Genomic DNA, 23,787 nt, shown 5'->3' with positions numbered 1-23,787 from the left:
AAGAATCACTCTTTAATTATGGCCGCCTCATTTGGAATTCTGAAGCGCAGCGGTGAGTCTTTAGGCACATGAAATCATTGATGCTGAAGGATGATCATCGATGGTTACGACGTTTGGCCGGCTGGCCGCCGTTGGTTGTGAATCAAGAGCAAATGGCTTTTAAACGCGCCAATGCCCCCATTGAAAGAATTGTGGACCGAGCTGAGCCGAGGCGGCGGAGCAATCAGAAAAGGGAGGGGGGGGGCAAGGTGCTGATGAGAGAGAGAGAGAGAGAGAGAGAGAAAGATGCGTCACTGCGGAGCATCTCCATTGATAAAGTGCGGCGACTGCAGCAGGACGCGCTCGCCGTCATCATGCGCTGGCACTTTGTTTGCCTCCTCTCGCCACAGAACACGCCGGAGCTAAAAGCGAACCAGCTCCAGCGTCTGCAAGTGAGACGGATGTGAACGCGTCTCGGCACCGAGGTAAGAAAGGCGCCCTCCATGACGTCATTGTGAGATAGCCAGCAGAAGAAACTTTTCTTCCTCTCTTGTCCGCATCCCGCCGACATCCCCCCGACTTCTTCTAACGCCAGCCCGACTGAGCCGGCCCCACCCCCGTCCGTCACCCTGGGCTCCACGGAGGCGAGCGGGGCGCCATCGTCGGCCATGAAGCTGGTGAACGGAGGAGGGCGAGAAGGAGGAGAGAAGGCGGCGTTCTCCTTTAAGAAGTGTTCGGCTTTTCAGTTTGTCAAGAGGAAGGTGAGTCGGGGCCGCGCAAAGATGATGTCACTGCTGAAGACGCTCCCCCCCCCACCCCATTCGTCCCATAAATCAACAAGCAGGGACATCAGATGCTTCCACATCTTCTCAAATACATTTCTTTTTTATGATCTATGAAATTCCAACGCTGGATGGTTTTGTTTATCAGGTGCGCCGTTGGATGCAGAATCCAAGCGTGGAAAAGGCGCAGGGCAAACGTGTGGCCAAGCGCCCGCCGGCCGACGAGCCGCGCCACCCCGTCCCGGCCTCGTACGGCTGCCACCACTACGCCGGCACGCTTTACGGCGGCTGCGCGGCCCACCGCTACCGTCCCGACGCCGCCTCCGAGCCCTCGCAGACTTCCGAGAGCTGCAAGGTGAGCCAACGGCGTGAGATGTTGCTGTTGGGATTCCAAGGTCCGCCTTGAATGTCGGTCACATGTTGTTTTTCGTCAGATGATTGACGCAACGTGAACTTGTCCGCACACGCACGTCATTATTTAACATTCCGTTCTTGCGTTAGATCAGCGATACTCACTCAGTGCCGGCATGTACTCGCACTTACAAACTCACCAAAGAAAATAAACGTCAAAGGAATGTGGAGCGTACCGTAATTTTCGGACTATAAGTCGCGTTTTTTTTCATAGTTTGGGGGGGGGGGGGGGCAACTTATACTCAGGATCGACTTATATACATATATATGTTTTTTTTTCCACTTTTTTGGGCATTTTATGGCTGGTGCGACTTATACTCCGGTGCGACTTATAGTCCGAAAATTACGGTAATCATTAGAATCGGCCGTCAGCCGCTCGTCGCTCCGGCCTTGACCCCTCGGCGACCCGACGAGGCCGCTCGAAATGTGACTCACATTTTATGGCGCTGTGAAAAAAACAACGTGAGGGGGGGAGGGCCAAAGTGGCTCCATAGAAGACACTTGAAGAAAAAAAAAGAAAAAGGTCACCGAGTGATGGTGAATAGAGGATATAAAAGAGAAAAGGGAGGATGATAAAGAGAGACAAGAAAAGCTGAGCGGACGCTTTTATTGGAGCAGCAAAGCAGGAGCATAAATCCGAATGAATGTTTAGCATGCCTTGCTCAATGGCAGCCATGCATTTTCCTTTTTAGGGTGGCGAATCTTTCACCGAGCGGGACACGCGGGACGGTCCAGCGATTCCATTTCAAGCCTCGCCGGCGAGACGTTTTACTGCCGCGTTGACCTTTGCGCTCCTTGGTGATGTCATCACGGCGCTGGCATTGTTCAACTTTTTTTTTCCCTCTCTGATGCAATTGTACAGCTGGGTGGAAAAATTTAATTCAGGGAACGAATCTCTTGACGGGCACTTTTGCCAGCTTTGCACTCCACCGGGTTGCTATGACAACGCAAAGACAAGCCAAAGGTTCCGCCGAGCCTCCCCGCGGAGGCTAAATAGGATCTGTGTCAAGTCGAGGGCTCCTCTGACGCGTCGCGAGGTTCCACGGGGGGGGGGGAAAAAAAACTTGAAATGGTTACACTTATGTGCCAATACACTCAACCAATATAAGAGTATGGGCCGACATTATATAATCGTGTCATCCATAAAGAGGCCATTGCCAGACTCAGTCCGGATTGGAGATGACCTGTTACGTTTATGCCACACATCTCTTATCTTGTGTGTGTGTGTTATCCTGGCTGCGTGCCACACTTAGTGGAAAACATGTTCTGCCCGAGGCAGCAAAGAAAAAAGCCGCACGTTCGCTCCTCACCAAAAGTTGCCTTGGGACAACTTCCAACTGTGACCTTCTCCAAACTTTCCAGTCGGGTCAATACTCTTTACACAACTCGCAGAGCAATTCAATCCAACATTTGGAGCCAGCCATTTACAAATGAATGTTTTTCCCAGGTGAGGAGGTGGAAGATGCCCACGTGTGCACACAGCAAGGCCAAGAGCGACAATGACGGGGGCTGTTGCCAGTCCTGGGGGGGCGGCGGCCACGGCGTTCACAGCATCCGGGCCCCGCCCCCCTTCGTGGTCAGCCCCATCATGCTGGAGTGCAGCGTGTGCAGCGGGCCCTACATCGACTACGTGCCGGACGATAACTGGCAGCCGCGCCAGCGCACGCAGGTACTTTTTTTTTTCTCCCTTTCACGTTTGCTCCTGCAAACTTTCGGACCCCACTGTATTTTCGCTTCATTCTCCATCGACTCTCGTGAAATCAGAGTCCGTTTGTGAGATGTCAAGTATTTAGCACAGGAAAAGCTGCACTTGGTTACTTGGTGCTGTCTGTCTGGGGGGGGGGTTTCTGGCCAGGGTCGCCCCGGCAACGCAGCTTCATTGAGGCGCATCAGGTAACGGGAAAGTAGGGCAGTAGGTGTCGTTTGCCAAGTGCTGATTTAGGGTACAAAGTGGGCTTTGTATTTTGAGTCACAAGTTAGCTTGATCGCCTTCATTTGCGCCAAAGTTTTTTTTTTTTCTTTTCAAGTTCAATTTTTTGATGGTGACTTTGTATGTTCACTCGCAGGCCGTGGACTTCTACCACCACCACGAGTGGATGGAGCCGGACGGCTACTGTTGCCCCGGCGACGGCGGTAAGTGGACTGCAAATAAGAGAGCTGTTGTCTCCTTTACACCAGTCATGCGACCAAATCATCGAGGAAAAAAAAAATTGTTTTGCTTGTTATGCAGTCATTTCCGTTTGCCCCTGTTGGCTCTCCAGCTTGTTGTTTTCGTTGCAAACGATTCGGCAAGTTGCGACAGGACTTCGCTTACCTCATCTCGCTCTTATTTAGCTCCTAAAATAGCACCGTATTTATTTATTGTTTTTGCATTTTCTCGCTGTGGCAGCGTGCACAATGCGTCAGCGGTAACCCGTTTTTCTAACCGTCTGCACCTTGACGCCGTTTTAATAAGCATTGAACCTCACGGATGAGCGCTGGATGGAAGGCTGCGCCGCTGTGGGCGTGGTCACAGCCAACGTTAGTCATGGCCAGTGAACTCCTCACAAAACAAAATGTACAATCCAAATCCAACGCTTTTCAAGCAGACAAAAGATCCACTCCCATGTTCTCCCAAAGTGTACTTGGGGAGTAAAACGTGTGTGTGCGTGCGTTACGTAAGGCACTAGTGGCAATATTGCGGATGGCAACCCGTGTGACTCACGCTCCGTTCGTGAGAGCGCAGGAAGGGCGGCGAGGCCATGCCAGGCGGCGGATATTAAGAGCTGGAGCGTAAACATGCTCACGACCCACTCGCCGGCATGGCCCCTCCCCCCGCCTTTCATATCAACATATTCATCCAGCCATCTCTCTGGCGGCTGTTGTGTCTATCATTCCACCCGGCGGGAGGGCGCCGTTGAATGCCAATGAAGCTCGACCGCTTACGTAAAAAGCCCGCTCTATTCACCGTAATAAAAGCCATGTGTGTGTGCTAAAAAAAAAAGCTTGGACGCCATTGCTGACCCTTGTCAAAGTGGTCTCGCCAACCTATTAACTCGAGCTGCATCTTGTCTGAAGCTCATTAGTGATGCCGTCTGGTCTGCCGACAGTGTGCTCGCTTGGGTGGCATAAACGGAAAAAGCATGTCGAGACAGCCAAAAGGGTGCGACATCGCCCATTGTGCATCATTCTGGCGTGGGCGTGTGTGTTTGGTGAGGCCTTAAGGGCAGGTCTGCACAGGTACCCGATGGTATCCCCCCCCCCAAAAAAATTTTGTGTGTCGAGTCTATATCTTTACAGTAGATTCCCCCAAAAAATAACCTCCTTTGTCCCATTCCAATTTATGGCACTCTGCTTATTCAACCTTTGACCTCTGGCAGTGTGGCATCGCTATTAAAACTCAATCAGTGTCTTGTTTTTTCACCGATTTGAGCGGCGTGTCGACAAGCGAGCGAGCGAGGGACAACAAGGCGCACAGTCAGCGCTGTCACAATGACGCGCGTTGTTCCGCCACTGGACACTAGTCTGAACAGACTCGGTCTGTTCTTTTGCAATCCCGATTGTTATTTCATTCCCGTCTTGCTCGCTGCTGTTTGCGAGGAGGAGGCGTGGCGAGCGACGCGACGCTCGCGAGCAGTCTCCAAATTTCACAATGGAGAAAATTGGCACAGGTTGAATGCAGATATTTTTATAACCAGTGACACACTAGGGACTAACAAAAGCAGGGTTAGGGTATTAAAGTAGGGTTAGGATTTGCACGGCACTGCAAAGCACCGATTTATTTTATTCCCCCCCCCCCCCAAAAGTTGTTAGAACCGCTTTTTTCCACGCTACGACGCTGAAAGTCAAAAATCCGACTTTTCCATCGAGTACCTAAACGCAGCACATTTGAGTGCAAGTCGAGCGTCCAAACGAGAAGGCGTGACGTCTCCGCCTTCCAGACGGGAGAGAAGAAAGAAGGAGGGGGGGCAATCCGTCAGATGAAACCATCCTGGTTAAGGAATGCGCCCCAGTGTGATCACCTCTCGGAGCCCACCTTCACGCGCAACCCGGGGCACCGTAACGTCTCTATGAAAGACACAACCGCTGCTTGGACGTGTGAGTACGAGCCGCTTTTAAACGCAACATCGACGTATGCTTTCAACGGAGAAAAAAAGACGGCAATTATTAACTTATGCACGTATTTACAGCGTTATGCGCCGGTTTGGGGGGGGGGGGGGGTTGAGGGCGTTACGTAAGCGTAATGCCAATAACCTACTTTGGGGGAAACACACATTCACTCCACAAGCAGTAAAGTACAGCATTTAAAATGTCCCCCCGAATTCTTGTGGGATGTAACTGCAGTGTGTTTACTTGCTGACAACTTTATTTATTTAGCCTATCTAAAGTCACTTGAGGCATCTTACCAATGACTCCTTTTTAAGCTTTTGTTTCTCCCCCATTTTACACTTTGAGAAAGTGACGTGGCCGTCCTGATCAAATCTGCCACCTTGTCCACTCGAGATAAAACTTAAGGTGCCTTACATAATGTTCACTTCACTTGCGCTCAAGGTTCTTTTCTGTTTGAGACCATGTTCAAGCCCCCAAGTGTGTATCCCCTCACGCTGTACTTTTCCACTAGCAGCCACTTTTTTTTTTTTTTTTGAATCCGATCCCCTCCCCTCCTGTTGACTTTTTTTCTTTTTTCTTTTTTTTTTGCTGCGTGCGTGCGCCATGTGAACCTGCGTCGCAGTGCCGCTATAATTGATCATTAGCTGAGTTTCATATTTGTGAATCAATTTCACAAGTTATTGCAAAATAAAAATGTTGGCGTATTTATGTATCTAAAAGTTTACATTAATCGGTGCAATTTCAAGAGGGCGAAAATAACTGGAACGTTCTCACTTTGTCTGCTTCGTACCTCTACTAAATATTGTAGAACACTAACCAATTGAAAGACAATCATAGCCCCAAAACTAACGAAGCAATTTTTGAAAATAATTTAAGTTGTAGGGGAATAAATAATTGAACGGTATCTGCACCAAATATGACCGAATTCTCCCTTCATTAAATGTTGCGGAGAAGTCATAATATTTTAGGCCCAGTCATTGCCCAAAAGCTTGCAATCGGGGTTAAAATATTTCAGTTGGAAACAAGAAAAAAAAAAGGGCATTTAACGCCGAAGCGCATGACGTTGCAGGGGAGCCCCATGTTTTATTTACGGACGTCATAAATCTCAACTTTGAACCATGTTAGCATCGTCTCGGTGGACATTCCGCAGTCAGGTGTGCTTTTATCGTCACATGGTGTTGTCTCTGATGCTCTTGCGCAAAAAAACTGTGCAAATAGGCAGCGAAAAGTACACTTACTTTTTGTTATTTGACGTCAGCACGCCGGAAGCGAGGGCGTGGCCGAAGGACTCGCTTGCCGAGCGTTGACTTCTCCGATTGGTCCATGCCCGGCACGGCTCGTCCAATCGGAGCGAGGATGTCTCTTGAGCCACGCCTACCCAGAAACGCCTCCTCCGGCTCCGTCATAAAGGAAAAGAGGCAAACTTGAAAGCTGACAGTCGCTTCTTTTTTCGCCGTGTTGCATTTCCTTCCTCGGCCTCGCCGACATGACGATTAAAAGTGCAACAGGACAGACCGAGATGACTTATTCCAAGTCGAAGGGGCTTGTGGCCTTAGTCAGCGGTACGGAAGTGGATCGCGATGGCTGCGTGGTGTTTTGCGCCCAGGCAGGCGGATGAATGCAAGGATAACTTTGAATTGTCTTTCAGCTTTCATGAAACAGCGAAGGATGGGACTCAACGACTTCATCCAGAGGCTCGCCACCAGCGCCTACACCTGCAAACAGTCAGTGCATGGCTTTTTTTCTTCTCACCTTGCGCTTGCCAATACTGTGTATAGATGTAGTCCAATATTTTAATTATTACGTAATAATGATGATGATAAACTGTATTTAGTTATTTGTATTATTTAAATGCTGAGTCTTCAGATTAAATCAGATACAAGCTGTAATTTTTAAGTATTGTTTATTTTTTGGGGTTCAATATTTTGTAATTGCTGTTTTAGTGCGGAGGTGCAGTCCATCCTGAACCTGAGTCCTCCGCAGGATGCTGAGCTCATGAGCACCAACCCCTCTCCACCCGTGAGTCTCTGATCAATTACCAAATTTTACCTGCTCACAAAGCACCGACGCTGTCACAGGCATTTTCGGTGCGCTTTGTTGCGTAACTGCTTTTAAGCCTTTTTTGTTTTCATGTAATCTTCAAAAAAGAAAGTTATATTGTCCTCTGAAGGACTTTTATTCCTCAGTATTCCTTTTTGGGGAAAAGTACGCGTTCCCATCCTGCATCGCTAACGTCGTCACGCGTGTTGCTTGAACCAGCCCAGCCCAACACAGCAGATCAACCTGGGCCCGTCGTCCAACCCGTCAGCCAAGCCCAACGACTTCCACTTCCTGAAGGTGATCGGCAAGGGGAGCTTCGGCAAGGTGCTGCTGGCCCGCCACCGTCAAGACGACCGCTTCTATGCCGTCAAGGTGCTGCAGAAGAAGGCCATCCTCAAGAAGAAGGAGGTAAGAAGACAAATGGCCACCTTCCAATTTGGCGCAGGGGTTCATTCTTTTTTGGGGCTACTCAGGAGAAGCACATCATGTCAGAGAGGAACGTGCTGCTGAAGAACGTCAAGCATCCTTTCTTAGTGGGCCTGCACTACTCATTCCAGACAGCCGACAAACTCTACTTTGTCCTCGACTACATCAACGGTGGAGAGGTGAGTCACATGAGCCCCCCCCCCCAAAGGTCAGGAAGGAAGACCGACTCTCCACAATTAGCTCTTCATCCAGCTGCTTGTGTGTAATGGAGTTGATTTCCTGCCATTGTTGGACAAGCAGCGATGAGAAAATCCATCTGGGAAGAGAAGATGATTTTGAAGCTAAACGAGGGCCAAGCTAATTTAGCATTTTTGAAATGATATTTCTTTGTCTTACCGGTGCAAATGTTTTGTGCCACAGCTCTTCTACCACCTGCAGCGCGAACGTTGCTTCCTGGAGCCCCGGGCGCGCTTCTACTCCGCCGAGATCGCCAGCGCCCTGGGCTACCTGCACTCGCTCAACATCGTCTACCGTGACCTCAAGCCCGAGAACATCCTGCTGGACTCGCAGGGCCACGTCGTGCTCACCGACTTCGGGCTCTGCAAGGAGAACATCGAGCCCAACGGAACCACCTCCACCTTCTGCGGCACGCCCGAGGTAACGACGACAACATCGAAAAATCGTCATGTATGCTCCGATTGTTTCGTTTTCAAACGTCATGTTTTGTCTGCTGGCAGTATTTAGCTCCTGAGGTTCTCCACAAACAACCGTACGACCGCACGGTGGACTGGTGGTGCTTAGGAGCCGTCCTGTACGAGATGCTCTACGGCCTGGTGAGGTTCCGTTGACCTTCTTGCTCGCCGCGTTAGCACACAGCTAACACAACGCGTGTCCCCCCCGCAGCCTCCCTTCTACAGCCGCAACACGGCCGAGATGTACGACAACATCCTGACCAAGCCTCTGCAGCTCAAGCCCAACATCTCCAATGCCGCCCGCCACCTCCTGGAGGGCCTCCTGCAGAAGGACAGGACCAAGCGGCTGGGCTGCGCCGACGACTTTGTCAGTTGCGCTCGACTCGCGCGAGGCTATTTGTTGTTGTTCTTTCTCCGACTGACGGATTACGATCTCCTCAGACGGAAATCAAGAACCACATGTTCTTCTCGCCCATCAACTGGGACGAGCTCAACGCCAAGAAGATCACGCCACCCTTCAACCCCAACGTGGTAAGACAACGTCACTGATTTTGACCCGGCCGAGGGATTCACCGTCTGGCGTGTGGTCCTTCCTCTCGCAGACGGGCCCCAACGACCTGCGGCACTTTGACCCGGAGTTCACAGACGAGCCGGTGCCCAACTCCATCGGCTGCTCGCCCGACAGCGTGCTGGCGACGGCCAGCATCACGGAGGCGGCCGAGGCCTTCGTGGGCTTCTCCTACGCACCTTCCATGGACTCTTACCTATAGGGGGGCGGGGAAAAAACTCTTGTCGCTTTGCAACAAACTGCTGTGTGTAAATATTCCACAAATGGACAACACAAAGTTGCTGAGCGCACATTCCGCCAACGTAGCCACCGTCATCATTCCTTTTTTTCTATTTTATTTTAATTTCACAGGTTGAAGAAAGGAGCTCGCTGAATGTTACAGAGTGGCCGTTTGTTGTCAATGGTGCCTTTTTTTGGGGGGGGGGGGTCTGTGATGGCGGGCTTCAAACGAGGGGCGCTGCAGCACCTTGAAAACGCAGCTGATCATTTTGCGCACCGAAATATTGCAAATGGTGAACAAGAGAAACTTGCTGCTATGCTGCCACAACGTGCGAACACAGCGCCCTATACGTGTCGTCATGGTCCCGTTTTTTTTTTTCTTTAGGTCAGCGAGCATTAATTCACTAACCATTCTGTACTAGTGTGCTCGTCATGTTGTTGAACGCTATTTAAGTTTGTAAATTGCCAGTGGAGTGAGTTGAGACGCGAGTGTGAAGATGCGCTCGTGTAGTCTGTTAATGTATGCAGATGAGACGAGTGTTGTTTGCAATAAAAAATATTTGATGGTCTCACAACGCCCCCTGCTGGTCATGATTGGTTGGTGAAAAAAGTGCATGTACACCTTTTCACCACAGGGGGCAGGCGAGGAGGGGAGGTTTAAACAGCTGGCAGCGCAAACGCTCTAAAAACCGCATCAGGCACGACCCCCCCAACTAGACACCCAAGGGGTGTCAGGTGGCACAAAAGAACAAAAAAGGGGGCGAAGAGAGGGAGCCGAGATTTGCGGGTATCATCATGGCGCTCATCCCGTCGCAGGTCCTCCGCGTGGCCATCCTGCTCTCCTACTTCTCCATCCTATGCCACTACAAGGCTCTGGACATGCCGGCGCACCAGACCTACGGGGGCAGCTGGAAGTTCCTTACCTTCATCGACCTGGTGAGACTCGGCTCTTCTCGACTCAGTTCGGCTACGGGTGCGGCTAGTTTAGCCCTCGCTACTCCATCCCAAAAGCCCGTTTTTTGGCCATTTTGATGCAATAAAGTGAGGTGGAGCAGGTCTTTGTCTCTTACCTGGGGGGGCTGACGCGGCTGTCGCGGGGAAGGATGTGGCCGTAACACGCATTCTTGCTTTGCATCCCGTCCTGCTAGTTGGCTAACATACAAGCTAGCATGGTAGCCACCCACCTTACAGCTCATGTCAACATTAGAAGATAAAGAATTAACGAGACGCTTCCCGTTTCATTCATCATTTTTATTTCCTCCAATGTTGCGTAAGCCTCCTTGCGCAACTTTTGAGTGATGTCAAATTGAATTTAGTCCGTGACAGCATCATAATAAGTGCAAAGAAACACGACCTCTGTTCTCACTAGCTTGTGAAAACAATGCACACTCACACGGGCTGCAACCCGAACAATACAGGGATTGTTTTTCTCTTCACCGGGCCGCTTGATGGGTTCCTCGACTGACATGCAGAGCTTACATCTGGAGCTCTAAACTTTATTGACAGCTTTGTGTGGATTCCAATTCCAAAAATTTTTTCCACACATACTGCTGGATCTGCATCTCATATTCATATGATTTATGTCATCATGTTTTTTCCAATGCACAAATCATTCTAAAAATATTGCCTACCTACGTTATCGTCTCCCGCTCCTGTTCCATTTTTCCGCAGGTGATCCAGGCGGTGTTCTTCGCCCTGTGCGTTTTGATCGACGTCTCCGGTCTGCTGACCAAAGCCGGCGAAAACCGCGAGCAGGAGCGCCAGCTCAGGAAGCTGATTGGCCTGAGGGACTGGATAATGGCCGTCCTGGCCTTCCCTGTCGGAGCGGTGAGCATGTCCAACGGCAGAGTCCCTTTTTTTTTTTTTGCCTTGATGTCGTTTTTGTGGCTTCTCAGTTTGTGGTGTTCACCTTCTGGAGTCTGTACCTTTACGACCGAGAGCTGGTCTACCCCAAACTGCTGGACAACTTCATCCCTCAGTGGCTCAACCACGGCATGGTGAGTTTTCACACGACTTTGGAATCTTTAGCGTTCGCATTTTTGGCTCCTCCCTTTCAGCACACTACCGTGCTGCCGTTCATCATCATCGAGATGCGCACCACCCGCCATCGCTACCCCAGCAGGTCGTGCGGCCTGGTGGCCGTCTGCTGCTTCGGCGTGGGCTACATCCTCTGGTGCCGACGTCCTCGGTCGTTTGGCTTCCGCCACGTGCCTGGCGTTGACCTTCTTTTGTTTTCTGCAGGACTTGCTGGGTACAGCAGATGACGGGCATGTGGGTGTACCCTATCCTGGAGCGCATCACGCCGCTCGCCCGCCTCGTCTTCTTCACCGTGCTCACTGCCGTCATTTGCATCTTCTACCTGCTTGGAGAAATACTTAACAGCTACATCTGGTATCAACCGCACCCAGGTAGAAACACACACACACACGCGCGCACACACTGAATCGATTTAAAATCCCCCCTCCTCCTCTAGCGAAGGTCAAATGTGAATGATCTTGAGTTGTGAGAGCCAGTGGAGTCACACCTGTAGGGGTCACGTCAAGCTCCGCCCACCCAGACAGCAGGATTGCAGAGCTGTGACCTTTGAACTCCATCAACACCAACAAGCCTGAAAATGGGAAACTGGACGCCCACCATTTAATGTGGGAGCCGCTGGATAAAAGATGAGCGGAACCCAGTCAGAAATCGAATGAGATTCAAACCCAGAACCTTTCGACTGCAAGCCATCCACTCTACCCACTACCGGAGTGTGTCTCCAACTGACTCTTATGAAAAGTCCTGATGAGGCCTTTCCAAAACTCTTGTGACATTTTCACTATGTGCAGTGCAAAGCCTTGAGAAGACATTGACCTGTAGAGGGCGCTACTGAGTATCCAGCACATTGACCCAGCTGCATAATAGAGGTTACTTATTGGATTAGGTTATATGACGCCTTTCTTCTTGTGGGGATGTTTTGGCAAGATGGTACACATCCAAACAGGTCAAGTTACAAGTTTGTTTGTTTTTTGCTTGGTGAAGATAAAAAAAAAAAAATCTTATAGGATGCTGAATCTACACATAACCTCTATTTATTGGACCAGGTTCTGACTAAACTACTGTACTTAACTTGAACAATAAATCCATAAAGTTGTTCAGAGCCTTGTTTAGTTCCATGCTCAAAATAAAGTGAATCGCTTGCGCCCCCTGTTGGCAAGATATTCAGTGTTCGCGTTTCAAACATGCAACTCGATTATTTAGATTTTATTAGAAGTGAAAAAAAAAAACCGGAAGATAAACAGGACATCATCTGTCTCACTCCTTCCTGGTTTTGGGTTTGGGGGCTGGAAAAGAAAATTGTTTCAAATTGATTTGACTTTGTGAATGTTGTTAGTGTCTGTTTAATGCTGACCATTAGGGTTCTCCTGCTTGTAGAACATCTTCAACATCTCCACAGCTTCGTCCGCTCTGTGGCCTGTCACGCACTGCGCGCACACACCTCAATTGTCACCCACATGAGCATGTGTCTACATGGTAACTCGCAAGTTACCTTGAAGGCGCTTCCCGTGTGAGTCAGCTCAGCTGAAGAAACATCCAGGACGGAGCCACAGCCTCCGAAGCGCTCGTTCCTACAGCCATACGCCACCACCGGAATGTCCACCGCACAGTCAAGAATTTTACAAGGTTTGGAATTTGAATATATTTAGTACACCACTGAGCGAAGGATACTCATAATACGGAGCGCAGCGGCGCACATGATGCACGGCTCTACTGTGACGTACAAAACGGTCTGCTCGCACACGCTCCTCGCATCCCGGTTGCCATGGCAACACCAATCCAGAAGCTCATCCAGGGCCACCATCTCTGCGTGCCGGGTGGCCTCAAACACACGCACAGTAGTCACGAATTAAAACAGCTTCATATTTAATAAATGGGGAGGAATTTGTGAAAAGAGGGCGATTTAAAGTAATTTGCCTACATTTTTGGTTTCGTTGACTTCGTTCCGTCCTTTCCCGACCACTTGGTCTTTGTAGACCAGCAGACATCCCACCGGAACTTCCCCATTGTTCAAAGCCTCTTTGGCCTGCACGCATGCACAAGCACGCTCACACATACGATCCATAAAGACTTAAATGACGTTTAAGTTAAGTCACCATGTCAAAAGCGCGATCCATCCATTTTGCAACTTCCTCATCAGTCGGATAAAAAGCACCTTTAAAGCACGCGTCCTCCATTGCTATGGCAACCTCGCATAAGCTTTCTAAAACTACATTGTTGCAAGGTACTAAATATTTTAAAAACAACAACTTCCAGTTCAATGTGCTCTGTTGCAGGGCGTACAATATCCGGAAGCTGCACGGACAGGGGAAGATAATATTGGACGGACCCGATTAAGTTCTTCAAATAATCTTTGTCGTGGTTTTTATTCAATCATTTTATTCAATCGTTACCTAACAAATTATACTATTAGAAAAAAGTTAGTTAGTTATAATTAATATTAAAATTGTCTTAACTTTTTTTCAATCAGTTCTTTCATTCTTTCCACCAATCGCGCCGCTTTTCTCCGCTGACGTCAGATACGACTTCCGGGTACGCTGTTGACAGTTAGCATGCTGCTAACCGAGCGGAAGACTCATGGTACAGTGAACATGTTGCTCCAACACCGCGTCCAAAGATAAATGTACGGATTATACCGCTGGCCATTCCTCGGCGTGCGAGCATGTTTTCGTCCGTTTGGAATTTTGTGAAGCGTCACAAGAGGAAATTTATCTTCACCGGAGCTGTAGTCGGAGGTATGTACAGTAGAAACTATTAGCTTGTGTGCTAATGCTACACTCTGGTGAATGAGTAGCTGAGTCGTCTTGACATTTGGTTATAGTCCAATAGGACGATCGTTTTGATTGTTAATATGTACTTAATACTTTCCAATACTTTCCATCATCTTCCTTGTTGTGTTAGGGTTTTCAATTCGTTCATACACGATTGGGTTTTTGTCTCTGCCCTCCCACTAGGTGTCTATTTCCTGGGCAAATATGCCCGATCCAAGATCAGGGAGCTCCAAGAGAAGGAGGCCATTGAGTACATCGCTCTGGCCAGACGTCAATACCACTTTGAGAGCAACCAGAGAACGTGCAACATGACCGGTGAGGAAGTCAATCGAAAGCCAAAGCGGTAAAGTTGTTAAGGTGTGTGCGTGTGTTTCAGTTTTGTCGATGTTGCCTCCGCTGAGAGAAGCCATCGTCAACCAGCTCAACTCGGAAAGCCTCACCGCCATCCTAAAAACCAGGCCAGTGTGTTGCAGAGTAGCAAAACCCAAACTTTGATGTAGAACCTGCTGACATTTGCAATCTTCTCCCCGACTCCACAGGCCGGCCAACAAAATGGACATCTGGGAGGATTTGAAGATCATCAGTAAGTGGCACTTGTGACTCTCTGCTGGCGTTTCTCGAGCTCATTTGGCGGCGGCCCGTGCGTCAGGTTTCACCCGCAGCCTGGTGGCCGTGTACAGCACCTGCATGCTGGTGGTCCTTCTGAGGATCCAGCTCAACATCATCGGAGGCTACCTCTACCTGGACAACTCTGTGGGCAAGCCCGCTCCGGTGAGCAACGTCCTGAGGGTCCAAATCCCTGGAAAGAGAAAAGTTGAACATGCGTGCGTGTGTTGTCAGACTCCTCAAGCGCCACCCGAGGTCCAGCAGCAGTACTTGTCCAGTATTCAACATCTCCTCGGCGATGGTAATGAAAAAAAATCACAAGCAACTTTTTAATTTCTCAGTTAAATTGTGTGCGTCTAGGTTTGACACAGTTGATCTCCGTCGTGAAGAAGTCGGTGCAGAACTCCCTGGACGGGTAAGAAGAAACACACACAAACATTGTGCACTGACACACACTCGATTGCGCAACGTGTGTACGCAGCATGTGTCTGAAGCAAAGTTTGAGTCTGGCGGAGTTGGAGCAGCACCTTAACTGGATCCGCGCCGAGGTGGAGTCTTGCCGCCCGCTCTCCTCTTACATGATGGCCGACGACGACAACGCCCTCGCCGATCAGGTCCGGTTTTCTTTTTTCTTATCCCAAAGCAACTTAGCAAAACCGGCGTTTTGTGTCATGGCGTTCAGGCTTGCGGTCTGACGGAGAGCGACGTCCTGACCATCCGCCTGCTTAACGAAACCAGAGACATGATGGACAGGTAGGCAGCCCTCTTTTCGGCGAGCAAACACGCGTGTTGACGCTGTCGTTTGTGCGTTCAGTCCCGACTTCGGCGCGGTGTTGACCACGTGCCTGCAGCGAGGATTCGCCCATCTCCTCGACAACCTGGCGCAGTTCTTCCACCCGCCGCCCGGTGACTCCGCCCACAACGCCGACCCTCACAGGTTAGTTTCCGTGTGCGTGCGTGCAGGTCGGATTGACGTCTAATCCTGCCTCGTGGTCTTTGTGATGTTCAGTCTGGTGACCGTCAGTCTTCCGCTGGCCAAGATCATCCCCATCGTCAACGGTCAGATCAACACCATCTGCAGCGAGACACCGGGACACTTTGCTCAGGTAACAATCATCATCATCATCACAGGGTAGCAAGCTAGAAAATGGAAAGTTCCACTCGTCATCCTTCAGGAGCTTCTGCTGAACGACGACGTGAAGGAGTTTGCCGCCAACGTGTACGACAGCTTCAGCACGCCACAGGAAGTGCGCCAGTAGGACTCCAAGGACCTACTTTTTTTTTTTTCTTTTAAATCGACCCGTAGTGGATTACGACATGCACTGTATTTTGACGCCCCGGCAGAGGCGGCAGGTAAGTGGGACACCCGGCCGCCATTTTGTTTCTCCTCACCCGCGTGGTTTCACGTGAGGACACGTCACGCCATCAACAAAATGGTCGCTTGGACTTTTAAGTAGTGACGATTGACTTAAGATGCCGCAGAATTAGTCTCAGACGCCCGGGAGGGAGAAGGAATTAATATCAATAAAGGAGAAATATTATTAGATTTACCAGGTGTGTTATTTTATAAAACTAATTTTATAGAACTAAGTTCTCTGCTGATAAATGATAACTGCAACCCAAAACATCCACTTGTTAGACTTTGCTAAAACCTTTTGGTGGTCCTGCCAACAGAGGTCGCTGTTGTACATATGAATCACCCTGTTGGACTGGGTAAATCATTACTTGTTATGACGAGATGATGAGTTCTTTATTAATGTCATCATGCGAGATTTTTAAATGATGGATTTATACTATATTAGGTGGATCCCGCATTGTCGCATCACAACTAATATTTACAGATATTTGTATTTTAATATTGAGAATTTGATATGAAATACATTAAATGTATACATTGAATATTACACATAAAGACATTGTAGGCTACCTTATAGAGTTTTATACCACAGTTGGAAAGGAAAAATGCTGAGTCAGGATGACGCAAGAGCACACTTTTTCTTTCCGTGCTTGCAGCATGGAAATCCGACCCTGTTTCCTAATCAACGCTGTTAAGGGCGTGGAAGACACCGAGAGCAAAATATCTTTCACCTGCCGCTTTCAAGAACAAAAACTTTTCTTCTTTGAACTTTTCCGTCATGCTGGCCTGGCGTCATCATCTTGTTCCTTTTCCTCTTCATCAGCGTCTTTGCTGTCGTTGTTGACCTGGCATCCAGTCAAATCACCTGTTCAAACATTCCGCGTGTGCTTTTCGTTGTCTTCCCATGAATGGAAGTTTCGACACAGCCAAGCGGTGCCAGTGGGGATGATGTTGTCAATTTCTGCCATGTTTCCAAATGATTTTCAATCAATGCCGAAATATTCCGTATTATATATATAAACAAAATGGGAGAATATTTCATTGGAATAGTCGTCCTGATATTGGTATCGAGCTAATAACGGACTTATTTTAAGTTATCAGGTAGTCGTGAAAGATGCCGATACACGCCATCGATACTTAAGGCGAAACCAAAATCTGCCATCCTTGTCAGTCTTCCTTGCCAGTAGTTGGCGCCACACCGAAAAGGGTAAAAGGCGTGCAAGAAAGAATCATCTGCCATTGTGTTCATTGAAATGTTATATTTGGGCCAGATTGCACGAGACCAAGCAAATCCTGGTTGCCAGTAAGATGACGTGGCTGTGTTGATTTCTTCTCTGCTTGTAATCCCGCTGACTCACAAATTACCGCCACACGAGTGGGCGTGTGGTGCGATGACATCATCCGTCATCATACTGTTATCTCGCACCCCCCCCCCCAAACGTGCCGCACGCGCTAGCGGCGGATTCCTGCATTATTGAGCGTGGCGTAGGCTGCCACCCGATTGGCTGGGAGCAGCCTGTGCTGCTTGGCGGAGGGGAGGATGGGGAAGACGGGGAAGGGGGGTCAATCCCTCATTAGGCTTTCTGGATGATACCAGCTGAGCTCACTGGGACTCAAGACTGTGGTGAGGTCATCTCACCTGAGCACACAAACAGTATTGCTATGTTAGCAGCCAAGCGTAGCCGTAGTCATGTGATTGCGCCATTACCCAATCCCGTGCCGGATGACGTCATGCCTTTTTGCATCACGCCATATTCTCGGCTCTTGATGGTTTTTTTATGGCCCCGTGCCAAAAGGAGGGCACATAAAGTGTACGAGTGTGTTTGTGCACGTGCGTGTGTGTGTACACATCATGTAAATATACCCCCCCACACACACACGGAGGCAGAAGAATGTGTGACGCCACGCCGGTCCAGTCTGGGAATCCTGGCCGGAATGTTTTCTTATTGACCTTTCTGTGATGAAACCGACCCAAACACTTGCCCCCTCCCCAATTGCGAGGAATCTGACCTTTTGTTTGCCTTTATATTTAGTTCTGCTCTTTGTATACCCAAAACAAAAAACCCAAATTGGAATTTCCAATCTGTGTGCAATTCCCGAACCTAAAAAAAAAAAACCCAAGAGTATTTAATTAGTCAATTAAAACCAACCTCATTTCAAGACGTGTGGAGTGACAAGCATCTTGCGACCTTATTTGGTCTCGTATTCAAATTGAAAACTTGATAGGTGGCGTCACTTAAATGTTGGAGGCCAACTGAGGTCTCCCAACCCGTCCGTCTACATTCCCGAGTAATCGTCGTCATCTGTTTTAGTGAGAAATGTCAGGAATTGTCAGTCAGGTCACATGATGCCAACACAATACCTCACTGTGCCATTTGATTCTAATCCTTATTATTATTATCATTTTGATATTTTATTATAAGGAGTAATATCAATTAATTTATTAATTAATTTATTTATTTATTTTTTTATTTATTTGAATAGGGCCAAAGCAGATGAGTTCATGTCATCGGAAGCTGTTCAAACAAACGTTATCCTTCTCGTTTGTTCTCTCGCTCGCTCTCTCTCTCTATTCTGACTGTTGGCACGGGGAGGTGGAAGGAAGGAAGGAAGAGCCCGGTGCCGTGAAGCTTGATTTCCCGGATTGGCCGTAAGGAGGAAGATGCGGGATTGTTAGGAGCATGGGTGGGGGGGGATGCAGCGGAAGATCCGCCGCTTCCCGGAAGAGGTGGCGTCACCGGCGCATGACATCACCTCTCGGATGTGCCCATGAAATAATAACGCCGGTGGGCTACAATAAATTTGATTTATTGAGGCTCATTTAAAAACACATTTGACGTCATTTTTGATTGAGCAAATAAAAATCACATTTATGTTGACATTTGGGTGTATTTATATAAAACGCGACTCCCTTGTCACCTCCATCCCGTAAAGTGACTGATGTCACTTCTTCGTCTTGTCGTTCGATCATAATTAAGAAGTGATGGCAGAAAGCTTTCGCTTTTTCTTCCCCCAAACTCCCTGGGACGAAACGAGCGCGGTGTCATAAGGAAAGCGAAAGCAGTTCAAAGTTCACCAAAGCTCTCAGCGAGCGCGTTTCCATAACGACTAGTTTTGCTTATTTGTTTGAATGACGTGACAACGCAGGATTTGCCCTTTGACCTTTCTCATCGTTAGTCACTCTACCCAAATTCCCAACTGCTATTCAAGCGGTCCCGTCGGCTAGTTTTAAAATCTCTTGACTTCTTTTAAAGTATTGGATACTCGTGAAAGCTGCCAATCCCGGTCACCGATACTTTTGGCAAAACAAATTGACATAAAGTCCTCCTTGGCAGTAGTTGGCGCTATACAGGTGGACAGCGACTCACCATCTTTGCCCATTTTCTCTTGTCATTATGTCAAACGGGTTTTTAAGTTCTAGAAGTTTCCGCACATGGTGTCAGTGAGTCGAATCTGAAAAAATATTTGCCTAATTGTGTATGTGTGTATCTAAGTGATGTAAATGTGTGACGTATGTGTGACAGTGCAGCTAAATGAAGACGTCGTACATCAGTTTGTATTATTAGCACGCACGCACGCACGGTTTGTCGGCTTCTAATAATAAGGCGCCCGACAAAAAGTGGAGTCACTCTCGTGTCACTTTCTTTTCCTGATGCAAGCGCTTGATGCCGGTGGAATGTTGGCAGGCCAAGGAGCAGCTGAGCCCGGCAGGCAGGCAGGCAGGGAAACACCCGCCCGGCCGGCCGCACTACGCACACACAAGAGCAAAACGGCACCAGAGGAATTCAACAAATAAACAAAAGCGGACGGAAAGAAAAACACCCCGACACGCCTTCCCGATCTTCTCGGACAGATTTTTTTATCATATTTTAATTTGGGTGGACTTTGCAGTCCAAATATGACCCGAAGAGAAAAACAATCGACCACAGTAATGTTTATAATATAAGGTAAGTCATTTTACAAAAGGAGAAACTGAATAAAGCGTCAATAATAATGTTCAAATGCTGTCATTTAATAAGTTTTGTCATATTTCAAGACGAAAGTTCTTTCAGCTGCGATCTGAAAGAAAAAGTCGCTCTTGAGCGGATTGCATCATGACGCAGCGGTTTTGACGTCACGAAGCCCCGCCCCCTGAGGAGCGCCCGGGTGGATATAAGCGTGACGCAACCCGGATCGGCTCAACACTCGAGCGCACTAGCCGGCGACTCTTCTCACCAACTTCGCTCTTAACGCACGTAAGTTGACTTCTGGAATATTCGGCTTGTGAATTTCTTGAGCTTTACTATTGTTTTGTGGCTTTTTCTTCTTTTGTTCAAAATTTGGCTCTTCTCACTTTGAAGCGTAAAGCACCTACAAAGGCGAAAGTGATCCAAAAAGAAAGTGAATTCGGAATAGGAAGGAAAATGTCGACATTTTCACGTATTTGTGCTCACGTTTTTCCTCTTTTGATTGACTCAAATTGCTCCGTTTCGAACTTTTTGAACTGCTTTTTTTTTTTTTTTTACATTGCATCATACCCGCGTATGTTTACGTTTTCATTAGTGAAATCATTTTGTTCATTTGGACTTGCCCGCTCGTAAAAATCCCACTTATTATTTTGATAAGAACCAGACTGAAAAGAATGTTCTTTTGATATAGCACCGCTTGTGTCAAAAGACTCACAATGTTACACAATGTTTCACTTCTCGTGAAATTCCGAGCCGACCTCAGCACCTCACCACAAACCCCCCAAAAATTCAGCAGTGATAAATTCCTGACATGATTTTGATTCCTTAAGTGTATTCATTATAAGAGGAGCAGCTCATTCAGTTGTTGTCCAACATTTGAAACTAAGTGTTCATCTCAAAGCAAACCTGAGTTTGATATTAAAAAAGTTCCTTAAACATTAACATCTTGCTTAAAATTACAAAATAAAGCACTTATTTGTTTTATTTTCCTTTATTACATTGAGTTTCAATGTGTTTTACTTAAGTGAATTACAACTGAACTGAATCGGCCGTGATTCATTCACGTACCACTAGGGGGCGCTAACAAATGATCACAACGCCGTACTTTTTTTTGCAGGCTCATGCTGCAGAACTCGCGTCCGACGCTGGCCGATGTCAGCTGTTCGGCGTCGGTCCCGCGCCCGTCGCCGGTCCCGCGTCTGTCCCCGCCGGGCTCGCTCTCCTTGGACGACCTAAGTCACTTGACGACCGGCGCCGAGCGCCAGTCCGGTCTGGCCGCACTCGCCGACGGCAGCTCGGACGGCGCCAGCTCCTGCTCGGATTTCAGCACCGGGGGGAAGTCGCAGGTTAGTCGCTTTTTGGTGCTGTCATGTCGCTTTTATTAGCTCTTGTAGCAATCAATTTGTGTTTGAATGTGAAAAGTTTGCACAATTGATTGAAGTTTTTCAATGACATGTTGTCATGACAACAGCGGTCGCAGACCGAGGCAGACAGGAGGAAACGAAGGCGAGAGAACAACAAGGCCGCCGCTGCCAAATGCCGCAAAAAGAAGAAGGACAGGACGGAATATTTGCTGCTGGTACGTTTCGACCTTACTGTTGTCGGCCGCGTCTTCTTTTCTCGTCACGCTTTCAATTTTGAAATCAATAAAAAATCGAGACAAATGATGGCAACAGTGTGTCAAGACACTTTGACGGCAAATCTTTGGACTGTCCGTTAGCTTCGTGCTAATACCTGAGGCGCATCATTGATGGGCCAGCCCTAGCTAACGGCGTCTGGCCTCCATTTTGTCTATGCAGGAGTCTGAGAAGCTGGAGAGCGTCAACGTCAGCCTGAAAGCTCAGATCAAAGCTCTGAACCAACAGAAGCAGCACCTGTCCCACATGCTCAACCAGCACCGTCCCACCTGCATCGTCCGCGCCCACAACGGGTGCACCCCAGACCAGGAAACGGCCGACCTCTTCATGCGCCACCTCCAGGAGAGCCCAACCACCTCCCTCTTTACCATCCAGGACGCCGCCGGCTCCCTGTTTGCCAGCACCCAGGAACTGGACGCCGGCAACCTCCTCAGCCTGGACCACGTCCAGTGTTCGGTCTCCATGTGACCAGACCCTGCAAAATACTTGTATGTGAATATTCAGCTTTAAACGACAGGCCCTGCAGTCCATTGTCTCCTTGGCCACAAGATGAGGGACCTGTGGAACGTTTACCATTTGGAATATTTCCAAAATTCTCCTGTCTAGCCCCACAAGAACACGGAAATGTTTTGTGAGAGGTCCTCAGTGCTGCTAAGGGGCGCAGAGGACGGCAGACCCCTCATCCCACGAACCCGAGCTGCTGACTGGACAAAGTGGCCTGCATGGAAAAGTGGACTTATCGTTCTTTTCCCGTCCGAGGCCAAGCTGGAGCACTTTTGTTTTTTGTGCCATGTCCACTAGATAGCACTGTGACTGTTGCACCACTACTTGCTGCTCAGCGATGCACAAACAAGCTGAGTGAGAAAAGTCATTGTTTTAAATTATTGTGTATTTATTTCAAGACAGACGGTTAACTGTCAAAATGCTGCTAATTGCCCATGTTGTAATCACTCAGGACCTTACAAGTTGCGTTCCGAGTGAGTCGTAATGATTCCCGACAGCATAAAACTCGACAGCTACCGATATCGACAAAAAAATGTCTTTGTTTGTACGATATGTCTCCATTTGTAAAACACTGTTTCATGCGTGTGTGTGTGTGTGCGTGTGTGGCAAAGCTACTCAAATGTTATTTTATATTTCTCCTTTTGTACTGTTTGGTCATGTGACCATGGGAGCTTTGAGCCAAAATGTTCAACATGTAGCCGGTCAAAGACTGGCAAGTTTTCTTTTTCACTTTGTTGAATAAAACGTTGTTTGACAAACCACAAAAACGCGTGAAACAAAATGTATTTATTTATTTATTTATTTATTTATTTATTTATTTATTTATTTATTTATTTATTTATTTATTCATTCATTCATTCATTCATTCATTCATTCATTTATTCAGTTATTTAATTTAAAAAGTTGAAATTTGGTGTTATTTGTAATACAGGTTGACGGCGATAAAGGTTGGAATTATTTTCTCCGGCTCAAAACGTGGATAGTTGTGCACTTGTTCGGGTTCGAAGCACGTGACTGGCTTCTTGCTACGTCATTTCCTGTTTATGGAGCCAGCCCCAGTTCGCAGTGTTTTATTTTTGCACGTGTGAGGCGCTGGATGCTCGTTTTGGAAACTTTGTACCTGCAAGGGTGAGTCAGATCAATTGTTTGGATTTGCTCCCAATATCACGTGACTCTTCTCAGAGATATTGTGATTTTCAGGGAATATTGAAAACGGGATCATTTTCAAATGCAAAGCAGATAGATATATTTTTGGAGTGTTACGTATGATTTGTTTCCGAATTATTGTCCGAAATAATTCACGTGAACAGTTCCCGTTAATCAATATCATTATGATCAATAACACAATATTTAATCACACGAGCATGCCTCTTGCCCTTCCTGCACCTCAGACATCCGAATGAATGGACACTCTCCTCTTAAACTTCCTGTTACAAGTAAACTTTGACAGGCTGCAAATCACACGAGTCGAACATGAGGTCAAAGGGCACGCACATGCACGTGTCTAATGAGGTCAAAGGACACAGAACGATGATGCGTGAATGTAACTCTCACTTCCCGTTTCTCTTAACGCCAACGTTTCATTTCGTCGTCGTTGACATCTGCAAGATGACCATGACGCAAAGAGGAAGCGTGGGAGTGTGTCACTGTTCCGTGACCGAGATTAAAAGACATGCCATGACCTCAAACTGACCTTGTTCGTCAGGTTAGGTTTATTAACCTTTT

At 48.0% G+C, this 23,787-nt stretch overlaps 5 protein-coding genes across 9 annotated transcripts; 4 read left to right on the top strand and 1 right to left on the bottom strand.

Moving 5' to 3' along the window:
* Nucleotides 1–607: 607 nt before the first annotated feature.
* sgk1 (serum/glucocorticoid regulated kinase 1) lies at nucleotides 608–9,781 on the top strand. 4 transcript variants are annotated; one of them, XM_061270527.1, is made up of 13 exons: nucleotides 608–740; nucleotides 910–1,116; nucleotides 2,620–2,841; nucleotides 3,239–3,305; nucleotides 6,910–6,985; nucleotides 7,205–7,280; nucleotides 7,521–7,709; nucleotides 7,775–7,906; nucleotides 8,148–8,384; nucleotides 8,465–8,560; nucleotides 8,631–8,786; nucleotides 8,861–8,950; nucleotides 9,022–9,781. In XM_061270527.1, exons 1-13 carry the CDS (start codon nucleotides 648–650, stop codon nucleotides 9,187–9,189), a joined length of 1,809 nt encoding a protein of 602 aa, XP_061126511.1. In that variant the 5' UTR covers nucleotides 608–647; the 3' UTR covers nucleotides 9,190–9,781. The 4 variants fall into 4 exon arrangements, with proteins under 4 accessions (XP_061126511.1, XP_061126512.1, XP_061126513.1 ...); XM_061270528.1 differs by lacking the exons at nucleotides 608–740; nucleotides 910–1,116 and adding an exon at nucleotides 2,419–2,538; XM_061270529.1 differs by lacking the exons at nucleotides 608–740; nucleotides 910–1,116; nucleotides 2,620–2,841; nucleotides 3,239–3,305 and adding an exon at nucleotides 5,055–5,249.
* A 45-nt stretch (nucleotides 9,782–9,826) lies between these two features.
* On the top strand, nucleotides 9,827–12,342 carry aig1 (androgen-induced 1 (H. sapiens)). Its single transcript, XM_061270537.1, has 6 exons — nucleotides 9,827–10,142; nucleotides 10,878–11,033; nucleotides 11,102–11,203; nucleotides 11,264–11,379; nucleotides 11,448–11,614; nucleotides 11,680–12,342. Exons 1-6 carry the CDS (start codon nucleotides 10,002–10,004, stop codon nucleotides 11,697–11,699), a joined length of 702 nt encoding a protein of 233 aa, XP_061126521.1. The 5' UTR covers nucleotides 9,827–10,001; the 3' UTR covers nucleotides 11,700–12,342.
* Nucleotides 12,343–12,431: 89 nt separating this feature from the next.
* Nucleotides 12,432–13,549, bottom strand: adat2 (adenosine deaminase tRNA specific 2). 2 transcript variants are annotated; one of them, XM_061270539.1, is made up of 6 exons: nucleotides 13,337–13,549; nucleotides 13,162–13,266; nucleotides 12,912–13,062; nucleotides 12,733–12,839; nucleotides 12,595–12,667; nucleotides 12,432–12,526 (listed from the first exon to the last, which is right to left on the bottom strand). In XM_061270539.1, the coding sequence occupies exons 1-6, from the start codon at nucleotides 13,415–13,417 to the stop codon at nucleotides 12,498–12,500; spliced, it is 546 nt and encodes a 181-aa protein (XP_061126523.1). In that variant the 5' UTR covers nucleotides 13,418–13,549; the 3' UTR covers nucleotides 12,432–12,497. The 2 variants fall into 2 exon arrangements, with proteins under 2 accessions (XP_061126523.1, XP_061126524.1); XM_061270540.1 differs by having other exon boundaries at nucleotides 12,733–12,811; nucleotides 12,965–13,062.
* A 226-nt stretch (nucleotides 13,550–13,775) lies between these two features.
* pex3 (peroxisomal biogenesis factor 3) lies at nucleotides 13,776–16,167 on the top strand. The gene is made up of 12 exons (XM_061270536.1): nucleotides 13,776–13,975; nucleotides 14,195–14,326; nucleotides 14,388–14,469; nucleotides 14,551–14,594; nucleotides 14,661–14,782; nucleotides 14,852–14,918; nucleotides 14,978–15,032; nucleotides 15,099–15,231; nucleotides 15,300–15,370; nucleotides 15,432–15,554; nucleotides 15,627–15,723; nucleotides 15,793–16,167. The coding sequence occupies exons 1-12, from the start codon at nucleotides 13,903–13,905 to the stop codon at nucleotides 15,874–15,876; spliced, it is 1,083 nt and encodes a 360-aa protein (XP_061126520.1). The 5' UTR covers nucleotides 13,776–13,902; the 3' UTR covers nucleotides 15,877–16,167.
* A 157-nt stretch (nucleotides 16,168–16,324) lies between these two features.
* On the top strand, nucleotides 16,325–22,829 carry atf3 (activating transcription factor 3). The gene is made up of 4 exons (XM_061270538.1): nucleotides 16,325–20,209; nucleotides 21,039–21,267; nucleotides 21,393–21,500; nucleotides 21,721–22,829. Exons 2-4 carry the CDS (start codon nucleotides 21,043–21,045, stop codon nucleotides 22,024–22,026), a joined length of 639 nt encoding a protein of 212 aa, XP_061126522.1. The 5' UTR covers nucleotides 16,325–20,209; nucleotides 21,039–21,042; the 3' UTR covers nucleotides 22,027–22,829.
* Nucleotides 22,830–23,787: the final 958 nt, after the last annotated feature.

This window comes from Syngnathus typhle, linkage group LG22, assembly GCF_033458585.1.
Source record: "Syngnathus typhle isolate RoL2023-S1 ecotype Sweden linkage group LG22, RoL_Styp_1.0, whole genome shotgun sequence".
Lineage (NCBI taxonomy): Eukaryota > Metazoa > Chordata > Actinopteri > Syngnathiformes > Syngnathidae > Syngnathus > Syngnathus typhle.
The sequence above is the reverse complement of the archived record's forward strand: the minus strand, read 5'-3'. Positions and strand labels throughout refer to the sequence as shown.

Excerpts from the sequence above, each read along its gene's own strand:
- sgk1 (XM_061270527.1), top strand. The coding sequence starts at position 648 with ATGAAGCTGGTGAACGGAGGAGGGCGAGAAGGAGGAGAGAAGGCGGCG. Across the intron at positions 1,117-2,619 it reads AGACTTCCGAGAGCTGCAAG|GTGAGGAGGTGGAAGATGCC; the intron begins GTGAGCCAACGG and ends TGTTTTTCCCAG. Across the intron at positions 6,986-7,204 it reads AGCGCCTACACCTGCAAACA|TGCGGAGGTGCAGTCCATCC; the intron begins GTCAGTGCATGG and ends TTGCTGTTTTAG.
- aig1 (XM_061270537.1), top strand. The coding sequence starts at position 10,002 with ATGGCGCTCATCCCGTCGCAGGTCCTCCGCGTGGCCATCCTGCTCTCC. Across the intron at positions 11,034-11,101 it reads TGGCCTTCCCTGTCGGAGCG|TTTGTGGTGTTCACCTTCTG; the intron begins GTGAGCATGTCC and ends GTGGCTTCTCAG. Across the intron at positions 11,204-11,263 it reads AGTGGCTCAACCACGGCATG|CACACTACCGTGCTGCCGTT; the intron begins GTGAGTTTTCAC and ends CCTCCCTTTCAG.
- adat2 (XM_061270539.1), bottom strand. The coding sequence starts at position 13,417 with ATGGAGGACGCGTGCTTTAAAGGTGCTTTTTATCCGACTGATGAGGAA. Across the intron at positions 13,267-13,336 it reads TGGATCGCGCTTTTGACATG|GCCAAAGAGGCTTTGAACAA; the intron begins GTGACTTAACTT and ends GCATGCGTGCAG. Across the intron at positions 13,063-13,161 it reads AAGTCAACGAAACCAAAAAT|GCCACCCGGCACGCAGAGAT; the intron begins GTAGGCAAATTA and ends CGTGTGTTTGAG.
- pex3 (XM_061270536.1), top strand. The coding sequence starts at position 13,903 with ATGTTTTCGTCCGTTTGGAATTTTGTGAAGCGTCACAAGAGGAAATTT. Across the intron at positions 15,371-15,431 it reads ACCAGAGACATGATGGACAG|TCCCGACTTCGGCGCGGTGT; the intron begins GTAGGCAGCCCT and ends TTGTGCGTTCAG. Across the intron at positions 15,724-15,792 it reads CACCGGGACACTTTGCTCAG|GAGCTTCTGCTGAACGACGA; the intron begins GTAACAATCATC and ends GTCATCCTTCAG.
- atf3 (XM_061270538.1), top strand. The coding sequence starts at position 21,043 with ATGCTGCAGAACTCGCGTCCGACGCTGGCCGATGTCAGCTGTTCGGCG. Across the intron at positions 21,268-21,392 it reads GCACCGGGGGGAAGTCGCAG|CGGTCGCAGACCGAGGCAGA; the intron begins GTTAGTCGCTTT and ends TCATGACAACAG. Across the intron at positions 21,501-21,720 it reads GGACGGAATATTTGCTGCTG|GAGTCTGAGAAGCTGGAGAG; the intron begins GTACGTTTCGAC and ends TTGTCTATGCAG.